This window comes from Microtus ochrogaster, unplaced genomic scaffold (assembly GCF_000317375.1).
Source record: "Microtus ochrogaster isolate Prairie Vole_2 unplaced genomic scaffold, MicOch1.0 UNK17, whole genome shotgun sequence".
NCBI classification, from domain to species: Eukaryota; Metazoa; Chordata; class Mammalia; order Rodentia; family Cricetidae; genus Microtus; species Microtus ochrogaster.
Window position 1 is genome coordinate 3,277,161 of NW_004949115.1, and position 11,991 is coordinate 3,289,151.

At 40.3% G+C, this 11,991-nt stretch overlaps 1 protein-coding gene across 2 annotated transcripts in view; it reads right to left on the reverse strand.

Moving 5' to 3' along the window:
* Positions 1-10,812, reverse strand: part of Radx (RPA1 related single stranded DNA binding protein, X-linked) — a 74,576-nt gene extending 63,764 nt beyond the window's left edge. For both annotated transcript variants that reach the window (XM_005367368.1, XM_013353841.1), the window contains exons 1-2: positions 10,170-10,812; positions 1,237-1,379 (exon numbers count right to left, since the gene is read on the reverse strand). In XM_005367368.1, the coding sequence (XP_005367425.1) occupies positions 1,237-1,379; positions 10,170-10,812 (786 nt within the window). The remainder of the gene's footprint in view (positions 1-1,236; positions 1,380-10,169) is intronic.
* Positions 10,813-11,991: the final 1,179 nt, after the last annotated feature.

Consider the following 11,991-nt stretch of genomic DNA (forward strand, 5'->3'; position numbering starts at 1 on the left):
AAAAAAAAAACTAAAAAAGAAAGTTCCTAGCAAATGATGAGCTGAAGAAAAGTCCAACTAATTGTATTGAGAAGAAAATGGAAGACAAGAAAAAGAAAACATCTTCAAGAAGAAATGGTCCAGGGATTTTTTTTCTTTTACTAAATTGTTTTCCTTTAAAATTTTTTGACTAGAGACTAGAGCCTGCTTACATGCTAGTGCAGAAAGCACAGAGAAGAAAAGATTAGACAAAGAAAAAAGTGTGAAAGAGATCAGCTGGATAGGGAATCTAAAGAACATTAACTACCTCTGTTTCATACTTAACAGATTTTTTTCCTTTGAAATACATTTTGAGGTGCTGGGAACAGAAATGAACCCATGGCCTTGCATATACTAGGCAAGTTCTCTAACATTGAGCTATATGTCAAATTTCAAAGAACTTTTAATGGAAAAATCACAGAAAAAATATTTTGGCTTTCCACCCTCTGGTTCCTAAAAGAATTTCAATGAAGCGATTCCTAATGATATTCTGCTGTACTCATAGATAGGTGCCTAGTCCCATTGACATCAGAGAGGTGTGATCTAGCAACTGATGGAAACAGATGCAGAGACCCACAGCTGAACAATAGAGAGAGCTGGGGGAACCATGTAGAAGGCGGGGGAGGAAGGACTGTAAGAGTCAGAGGGATCCAGGACACCATGAGAACATGGCCCACAGAATCAACTGACCAGGGCTTATGGGGGCTCATAGAGACAGAAGCAGTAACACACAGCCTTCATATGTCTGAGCTAGGTCCTCTGCAAACGTTATGGTTATGTAGCTGGATGTTCTTGTGGGACTCCTAACAGCGAAAATGGAGTTGTCTGTGACTCTTTTGCCTGCTCCTGAGAGCCTTTTTCTCCTACTGGGTTGCCTCTTCCAGTCTTGATATGAGGGGTGGTGCCCAGTCTTATTGTAACTTGTTAGGCTGTGTTTGGTTGAGATTTCCAGAAGCCTGCTCTTTTTTCTTTTGAGGGGAAACAGAGGAGGCGTGAGTGTAGCGAGAGTGGAGCAAGAGGAAACTGTGCTCAGGATGTCACATATGAGAGAAGAAGAAAAGGAAAAAATACTTTGAGGTAAAAACTCTGAGTGCACTTAAAGTTATTAATTTCAACCTGTGAAATATTATTTAAAGGAATATATTTTGCAAATAGAGAAGTGTGCATGTTATAATCTAATATTGAAATTAAGATATGTTATTTAAGCCTTACGTGTACCTGATATGGCTCAATCATCCATCTATTAGGTTTCCCATAGTATCGCAGTTTTGATTTATGCAGAATCCTCACAAGCAAGGCAGGAAAATCTTTTCTGCTACTCCAGGTCATTTCAAGGTGTGAGAGAGAGATTATCTTGATGTCTAGAATATAAAAAGATAAAAATTGTATTTATTGCATCATCATAGTTTCAAAGATCCATTTTAAGGCTAAAAAAATGGTAGTCAGACAATATCTAATGCAACTCCTTCTTGTCAGCTAGGTCTTTTTAAAAATTTAAATTGGAGCCTATCTATATAGTTCTTCCATATAAACTCCATACAAAGAACAACTAAAATGTTATAAGACTTATCATGTAGGATTAGATAAGCACTTACATAAAATAAAACAGTATTTCTTCTAATTTGCATTCTACCACACCTAACAATTTCATTACATTATGCAAATCTTGGATCTAAATTCATCTCTCGATATTTTCCTTTAATCAATATACTTATTTATCTTACAAAAGTCAAAAGTTGTGGCACTGGAAATGCAGTGGTTCCATTGGTGAAAGGCTTGCCTTACAAGTGCAAGAACCCGAGCTCAATCACTAAAACCCCATGTGAAAATGCCAGGCATACATTTGTAACGTGGAGGAAAGCGGATTCCTGAGACCCATTCGCCAGCCAATTAGTGAGCTAAAAGCCAACAAGAAGCATTGTCTCAAAGGAGGTAGATAGTCTTCCTGGGGATGACAAAATGGAAGGCAAGGACTCCACACACGTGCCATGGTTCATGTAAGCCTATGAGCCTATATTTCCATACAAAATATTAAAAAAAATAAAAATAAAATATGTGCATGCATGGCCACACACACATGCATATGCACACACACACATGCATGTATGCAGAGGTGTTTTTTAAAGTACTGTCTAGGATGAACTGGAACTCATGATCCTCCTGCCTCATCGATGCAGGTGCTCGATTACAGGCATGCACCACCACTCCGAACAGATTAGAGAACTGTTGCTGACATATTCTGTATTGTCCTCACTTCTGCTTCATGCGTACATGGTCCACCTTCTCCAAACATCCCATATATGGCTCTGGTTTCTCACCTGCTCTTCTGTTTCTGTAATACCTTCCTCCTAGATATGTAAGGGACATCCTCCCTCCTCTCTCCAAATAGTGCTCAAGGCACTTTCTCAGCGATGTCCCTAACTACTCTACTGAAACCCACCCACATGTATTGCCCACCCACACTGTTTTCCCAGACAGCACTTATTATTTTCACATACACCATATAATTTTAACATTTTAACCCCGGGTCTGAATGAGGGCAAAGACTGTTTAAAAGTTGTTCATCATCTTTAAGGATTAACTTTTAAATCAGATTTTAGTCTTCTAGCATTAAAGGGGGTATCATCTCCAATTGTGTCTACATTTTGTTTTCACAGCCCACACAATTTTCAAACAGAAATTTGCATCACAACCTCTATGTATTATATATTTATAACATATTTGTCGGAATATACTCCATTTCCATTTATATTTGCTAGTATTTGCTAGTCATTATTTTATCAAGGAAGTAATACTTATAATTTAATTTTATTAAGTATAAATGTTATATTTTAAGTATTTCTATAACTCATGAAAGCCAAATTTGCAATATATTAAGGCACTATAGATAGTTTTACTTTCAAATTCTCAAAATATTTTACTAGCACAGACTCAGAGGCCCTAATAGTTGATATGATGTAATTAAGCAATTTCTTTTCCAATATAGTCAAATTACAGGAAAGCTTTGAATTATCTACAGTGAATGTGGAGCAACCTTGAGTACGGCAAATGCATCTCCTTTATAAACTAGAATGAATTTGAAAGATACGTGATTTTCAGTTAGCTATGTTTAGACATCACTTGGCCAGTTGACAGCCTTTCAAGATTGTCTTTTTAACTTAAAAACTTTATATAACATATTCTCAAATCTAAAGCATAATTACAGGCAAATTATAAATAAGGAGCTATCCATGTAGATTCATTGCAACACATACGCTTCATTATCAAAAATGGATGAAAAGAACTTGGATATTCAATGCAATAAACAACAAAATGCTTATTCTCAAAATTTTAAGTCTCAAGACCTGTTAACATTCTTAAAAATTAATAAATATCTTTTCTTGGGGGGTTTATATGTATCTATATAGCCCTGAATGGCCTGGAACTTGTTATGTCAAACAGGCTGATCTCAAGCTCAGAGATACATTGCCTCTGCCTCCTGAGGGCTTGGATGAAAGGCTTGAGTCACCATGCCTGGTCAATAAGATATTAAATATCTGGAAGAGCTTTTGTTTATGTGGGTTATACTGATTAGCTGATGTTTACACTATACACTTAGAAATGAAGCAATCACGAATCAATTTAATAATAAACCTAAATATATTACTACAAACAACATTCTTTTGAAAAATAACTATTTTTTTTAAAAAAAAATCAGGGTTGGGGACTATAGCTTAGTTTGCAGAGCACTGTCCTAGTATGCATGAAGCCATGAATTCAATCCTCAGTTCTGACAAAAAGAAAAAATATTCAACATTTGAAATGACTAGGAATTTAGCTCAGTAGTACAGCACCTTCCTAGAATGCATAAGGCAGGTCCTAGATTCAGCTCCCAACATCACACACACACACAACAAAAAAATTGCAGTGAGAAAGTGATATTATTTTACATTAGTATGAATCACTTTAGCTTAATAGAAAATAGCTTCTTGGGGCTGGAGAGATGTCTCATCAGTTAAAAGCACTGGTTGATTTTTAAGAGGACCGAGGTTCAAGTCCCACCACCCGCAAGTACCACCCAATTGTTTGTAACTTCAATTCCAGGGGATCTCTCACCTTCCTCTGGCCTCTGTAGACACCAGACAATCATGTTTTACACAGATACATATGTAATCAAAATGCTCATGCTCGTATTTGTATGTAATAATATCTGACTTCCAGACTCCACACTTACGCACGCATATGTTCAGAACATTTTCTCACCCATTCACATATGCCCTCACATATATGAATCTTAACAGTATCCTTCTTAGGAAAGGATAACAAACATGAAACAAAACTGATATTAAAGACTGGAAAAAGATATATTGGTTTAGTGATGTTAAAAGTGTGATTTCTGCTGGATACGTATCACCACCAGGGAACTTGATAGAAACACAAACTCTGAAGGACTCTGCTGCAAGCCCAATGAATCAGAAACTTATGGTGAGACTCAGGAATCTGTATTCTAAAATACATTTGAGGGGCTGGAAAGATAGCTCACTCAGAAAATTGCTTGTCTTACAAACATGAGGACTTGTGTTTGACGTATAGAAATACCCCCATTAAAAAAAAAACATGCACGGTAATATATCTCAGCACGGTAGAGACAGAAGCAGAGCGATCCATCTGTTTTGGTGGGCAACTAGCAAGCAGCAAGCCAGTGAGAGATGTTTCAAAAATAAAATGGTGGGTGGCGTTTAAAGAATTGTTGAGGGAGCTCCTTCAGCCAATAGATGCTGAGATACCAGCCCACTGGGGCGTGGTCCGTCCCTCCCTCCCTCCCTCCCTCCCTCCCTCTAAAAAAGCAGCAACTGCCCTCCAGTCGCTCTCTAGCTTCCAGCTCTGTTTTGGCTCCAAGCGGCTCCCAGCGGCTCCTTTCCTGACCTAGCAGAGGGCTGTTGTCTGCTTTTTTAAAGAGAGAGAGACCATGCCCCAATGGGCGGGTATCTCAGCAGCTATTGGCTGAAGGAGCGGAAGGAGCTCCTGCAACAAAGAATGAAGTCCCATGTTGTCCTCTGACCTCCAAACACACATGTGCACATATGCAATTGTATTAACACAAATGCACACACACATCAAAAAAAAAAAAAAGAACCTGAGGTGTGAGTAGACTACTCACATTCATAAGTACTACCCTAACTGCCACCAAAATGGTAACCACCATTACCAGAATGAGTAAAACTCGAGGCAACAAGAACTATGCAGGAAAATTATCATACTGGTAGGATAACATTCATCAATAAGATATTAACCAGCTAATATTGTTAATAATACAGTTAATAATATGTGCGCACATATTGTGGGGATCCAGCTCTATCACTCTGCCTTACTCCTTTAAGACAAGGAGGGTCTCTCACTCCTGTCTCAAACACCAAGATTTTTATTTAATGTGGATGCTGTGATCTCAAGGCTTTGCATGCATGAGACCTCACTGCTCTTCTGCTCCTACCTACTAAGCCAAATCTTCAGCCTCAAATTCTTTAGGACTAAAATTGTCATCATAGAAGCTTCACCCAGTGACTGATGGAAGCAGATACAGAGATCCATAGCTAAGCACTGGACCAAGCTTCCAAAGTCCAGTTCAAGAGACGGAGGAGCAATATGAGCAGAGGGGTCAAGACCTATGATTGGGATACCCACAGAAACTGAGCTAGTGGGAGCTCATGGACTCTGGGCTGACAGCTAGGGAATCTGTAAAGGTCCGAACTAGGCCCTCTGAATGTGGGTGACAGCAGAGCGGTTTGGTGTGGGACCACTGGCAATGGGATCGGGATTTATCCCCAGTGCATGGGCTGCTTTTTTTTTTTGTGGAGTCCATTCCCTGTGGAGGGACACCTTGCTCAGCCTAGATACAGGGCTGGGGGAGGGCCTTGGTCCTGCCTCAACTTGATGTGACAGATTTTGTTGACCCCCCCCCCAAGGGATGCTTTATTCTCTCTTCAGGAGTGGATGGAAGGTGGACTGGGGGAAGGTGAGAGGAGTGGGAGAGAGGGGAGGGAAAGAGGGGACTCAGGGAGAACAGGGATTGTTATGTAAAATAAAAAAGATTGTCCTAAAAATTAAAAAAATAAAAAATCGCCATTAATCACAATAGTTTGAAAAAAGAGTAAAGTGTGCTGTAAAAACTATCAGTACAGCCAGGGCTGGTGATGCAGACTTATGATTTCAGTTTGTTGAGTCTAGGGCAGAAAGACAGCCTGCTTGGGTTATAGAGTGAGTTGAAGACAAATCTAAACAACTAAGTCAGACCCTACCTCAAAATAAAAAATAAGAGCTAAAGTTATATCTCAAAGTATAGTTGTTGCAGAGCATGGGCAAGGTTCAATTTCAATCTCTAGCAAAACATGTACATGTGAGTGCGCGCGCGCGCGCGCGCGCACGCGCACACACACACACACACACACACACACACAGAGACAGAGAAAAGAAAGAGAGAAAGAAAGGATGAGAAAGAAAGAAAGAAAGAAAGAGGGAAAGAAAGAGGGAAAGAAAGAAGGAAAGCCAGATTTGGTGGTATACACTCTTAAGCCCAGTACTCAGGAGGCTAGGGGAAGAACAGAAGTTCCACACCAGCATGTGCTGTAGGCCATCTCAAAAATAAAATAAAATAAAATAAAATAAAATAAAATAAAATAAAATAAAATAAAATAAAATAATCCCTGCCTTGCATAAGTCCTGTGGTAATACTCAGACCCAGCAATTTACATACTGTCTAGGGCTGTTTTCACTATACAATGATAAAAGTCACTAGTTTTCTCCAGAATTTGGAGAGAATACTCAGCAATTAAAAGTATTTATTGCCCTTGCAGAGGACATGTCTTCAGCATCCACATGGTCCATAATCATCTCTAACTCTGGTTTCAGGGCATCTAACACCTGGCCTCCTTGAGCACCAGGTGCACACACACACTGTGCATATCCATGCATGTCGGCAAAGCACTCATACACACGTAATAAAAATTAATAAATAAGAAAAGATAAGATAAGCAACAAAAAGTGGGGCATAACGGTACACAAGCTTGTGATCTCAGAGACCGCAGAACTATGAATTCCAGGCAAGCCTGGACTGTAAGGTAAAACCTTGTCTCCAAAATCTCGAGAAAAAGCAAGCAAGATGACTCAGTGGGTAAAGGTGCTTTCCATCCTGCACCCATGGTGGAAGGAGAGAACTGACACCCTAAAGGTGTCCTATGACCTAAACACATTCACAGTGACATTGAGGTACTCCTGTGTTCTCTGCTCTGCCTCCCCCATACTCACAAATGAATAAATAAATACGTGTAAAAAATTAAAACTACAAAAACAAAACTTGGTATGTCACAGGGTCTGTAGTCCCAGCACTTGGAAGCTAGAGTCAGGAGCTAAGAAGTTCAAGGCCAGCCTGAGGTATAAGAATTTGCCTCACAAGAATAATTTTTTAAAAAAATCAATAGAAAATAGGAAAAGGACATTTGCAAGGTTGCGGTGTGAGCTTCCACTTTTCAAGTAGAGTGTAAACAAAGAACGGGCAAGACAGAAGCTTTTCGGGTGCCTGAAGTTTTCTAGATCTTAATTGACTCGAGTGTAACCAAATAACCATGCAGAAGTGTATGACTGATGGGGTTGTATAAACCCTTCTCATGTGTGAAGCTAAAAGTTACTAAAAAGAGTCAAAGGCACAGAACATGAGCAAGTTTACAGAAAAGTGACAGGACACCACAAAAATAAACTGCAGCATAAAACACACACAAACAATACCTATTTAACAAAGAAATCCATTAAATGAATAATAAAAAGACAAGCTTGGTGTGTGGCTGAGCTGTAATGCCCTTCCTCTGGGGCACACTGGAAACCTCAGGCTCAGTTCCTTACTCTAGAAAGAAAATAGGACAAAGCCAAAAGACACTGTTTTAGAATAGAAAGATATGGGGAAATGGAAACTCATATATGTTTGTTAAATTAAAATTAGTACAGATTTTCAGAAAACAATTTATCAATACTCAAAGAATTAAAAAAAAAAAGCCCTACTGCTTGTACTGGCTTTGGGGGAACCTATTCTCTTTAGATGGATACCTTGCTCAGTCTAGATATAGTAGGGAGGGCCTTGGACCTTCCCCAAAGCAATGTGCTTTACCCACTCTGAGGAATGGATGGGGCAAGGTGGGGTGAAGGGGTGGATGGGGGTGGGGTGGGAGGGTATGTGGAGGGAATGGGAGGAGGGGAGGGAGTAGGAACTGGGATTGGTATGCATAGTAAAAAAAGATAGTGTTTTCTTTAAAATTTAAAAAACCCTCAGATATTCTTTAACTCTGGGAATCCATCCTTTCAACAATTCTAAACACAAAGAAAACTTACACATCTTACTTGTATTTGGCACTTTTTTTTTTACAATACTGAGAAAGTTTAAAATAATAAATTACTCAATTACCTGGGTACAATTATAGAAGTTATCATATTTCTATAGTATGTCATATTATATTTATAGAAATACCCCCAGAGGTGCCTGAAATGCATTATGTGGAAATATCACATAATTAATTTTATGTTTTCAAAAATGTACACCAAATTCTTAAGCTTGCAGTTTTGATAGGAATGCTGAAAGCACACACAGGGCAAAGATGCATTTCACTGCATTCCAAAGTTTATGAATTCGAATTTCAAACACACAGAGAACCTGAGGTCCTGATTTTACTCACTTCCTAGATTTTACTACCATGGTTTTAATAGAGTTGGACCTCTCAATTTAACACAATATCTTTTAAAATACACAGTTTAAATTTTTTAACACTTTGATATCTACTGGATATGACTATCTTAAGAACTGAAATCAAATATACTTTCACATATTATTTATAGACATAATATATAATTATTAGCCCTCTTTAAATTCTGAATCAATTATCCTCTTATAAATTAAATTGTAAAATTATAAATGAACATTTATACCACAGCAATCACTGACTACAAATTTCTATTAACATTTTCTTTTCTCAAGTAGATCTAACTATAAATGCATATTTCTGAGGCAGTTATCTTCTAATGTTCAAATTTGTTACTATTGCTTGCCATAGTAAGATGCCCCATGACAAAAAGGGAGTGGGGCTGAGCAAAGTGGCTCACTGGTACCATGCTTGCTTAGCGTGCAGGAAATCCTGGTTGGATCCTCAGGTATAATCAAGTACTCCTGGTAATCCCAGAATTTGAGAGACAGAGGTAGGAGGAACAGATTTGGCTTAGCCTGGATATATTAGACTCTGCCTCCACAAACAAAAAATATCTAAAACCAGTAAATAGAGAAGATTATAGACTTGTAATTTCTTTTGCCTCTACCCATTTCCTTATATGTTTAGCCTGTCGTGTCATCATCTGCCTTAACTTTAGGTGCTAATACACAAAGATTTTAAAAGGGCATTTATTGAAGACAAACTGCCATTTTCAGGGTAACTTCCTATTTCTGATACAGGAAATATGAACTTCCTATATCAAGAAAAAGAATCATTTGAAGCCTTTCTAAAATCATCACACCTTCTAAGTAATATTTGTATGACTTTTACACTCAATGACATAAACATGGTGTCCTACTTAATGTAAATTATCACATCACAGAACATCTTTGAACAAATGTTCAATGTTAAAATATACAATGCTGCATGCATGGCTTTTACGTAAAATCCAAGTCAATATACTCTTCAACTTATATATTGTTCGCAGCTGAAATGGGACTGCAACTAAGATTAATTAAAACCAAATATAAATATTGAACACAGAAGGAGCACTGAGAACCACGTCTTCAATCTTTCTGCCAAACTACATTTAAACCACACTCAGGTATTCCAAGAACAGCACTCTGGAAGCAAACTAAGAACCAAGCACTCAGCATGAAGTTGAGACTGTTTATCCCTCTTTGCTTAGAACGAACAAGGCAAAACATTTTCTTTTCCTGTTAGCCCGAGCTTCCAAACACTTTAACTGTTTTTGTTGTTGCTCTTTATTTTTGAGACATGGTGCCTCTCTAGGTCTGAGTTCACCCTGGAATTTGCTCTCAATTCTCTTGCCTCAGCCTCCCCAACTGGGGAGTCTTCTGGGGGTGAACCACCATGCCAGGCTCCGAACATTTTTAAAAACCTGCCCCATTTCCTCTGACTACTTACTATGAAAGTTGAATTCTTCAGGATGCTTGTTGGTCTTCCAGATATCTCCGTAGGGATCCTCGTTGTTCCATAGAGCCAGGTAGTGGCTCTTGCCGCCTCTCAGGGGCCTCTCTGGCTTTTCCTCCTGCACTCTATTTCTAAATGGAGTTTCTACACAAACGACATCTGGGGTCTCCCCACAGTGGACCTTATCTATGCATAGGATTCCCTGGCCCAATCTTTTCTCGTTGTAAAGACACGAAACTCTGAAAATTCTCACTTCTATGCCAACTTTTAGAATATTCTGATAAACGAGAAAGTTTAAGCTGGGGTCTAAGTAACACTTCTCCTGGTACACCCCGTCCGAGATCGTCACATCATAGCAGTAAAGGGGAAGCTTGGGCACCATGTCCCGTGGCTCATCCTCTAAAAGGTATCTTTGGACGGCCAGTACAGTGACAGGCACCACATCGCTAAGGGTGACACACTGTCTAGGGGATCCGGTTATTTGCTCAATAACCTTTTGGATCCAAGACTTGTACCTTTGGCTACCGGCCCTTCGAATCACTCCTCCTGGAACCCCAGGCTGATTTCTTTCGGGGTGCGGCCAGTAGAGACCAGCGTGGGAGGGTCCAGCCTCCGGCTGACCCGACTCACCAGACATTACGAGATAACTGCGAACTCTTCCCTCTCTGAAAAGCTTATTTTCCCCGTCCAAAGCCAGAGAAAAGCCGCGCGCTCCTAACCGAAGCGCCAAGCCGTCTGAGTGGATTGGTCCGGTCCCGCCCAGGGGCGAGATTCAGACGATTCCACGCCTGCGCAGTAGCTTTCCCGCCTATGCGTGGAGCCCCTAGTTTGAGACTTTGAGACAAAGTTTCTAAAGAGAGCACGAGAGTACGTGGTCTAGCTTGGTTCGTTGGACTCCCCCAGCCCACAGAGTTCCATCTTGGGGAGGGGAGGCAGGAGACTGAGAGGAGAGAAGCGCGGTTGTCGACGTTTCTAAAGTACAGCGGCGCGGCGGCGAGGAGCGAGACTGAGGAGAGAAGCGCGGTTGTCGACGTTTCTAAAGTACAGCGGCGCGACGGCGAGGAGGAGCGAGACTGAGGAGAGAAGCGCGGTTGTCGACGTTTCTAAAGTACAGCGGCACTGCGGCGAGGAGGAGCGAGGAGCGCTGCTGGTTCCCCTGAGAGAAGAGGTAGTGCAGGTGGGGGGTTGGGAGCGTGGAGGTGTGTGTGGGGGGGTTGGAGAGGTGGAGGGGTGGGGCGTTGGGGGATGGAGGGTGAGCAGAGTGGAGGAGTGGGGGATGGGGGGTGGGGAGATAGAGGGGGGGTGTAGGAAGTGGCAAAAGTGAGGCTCTAGTAGTCCTAAAACAGGGCTTACTTGGGCCCGCAAAAGACCGTAATTTATCATGTTCATGTGTATTTACGAAGTTAGTGCCTTGTGGTTAAGAAATAGCTTCTTAAATTTAAACACGTTAAATTAGTAAATATACCGAACATGTTAATTTTGCTCTCCATAGTATGATCATAATCATATGATATATGCACAGCCTTCAGGGAAGTCCCTGGCAAAAAAGACTTAAGTAAAAAATTAGCTGTTATTGTTATTAGTACTATCATAATTATCTGGAGTAGCTCCCTGAATGCAGGGTGGGTGAATTAGTAAGTGCAAATGAAAATTTAAGAATGTAGAATTTTAAAAAAAAAGGAAAAAAAAAAGAATGTAGAATTGAAGCCGGCGGTGGCTCACGCCTTTAATCCCAGCACTGGGGAGGCAGAGGCAGGCGGATCTCTGTGAGTTCGAGGCCAGCCTGGTCTACAAGAGCTAGTTCCAGGACAGGCTC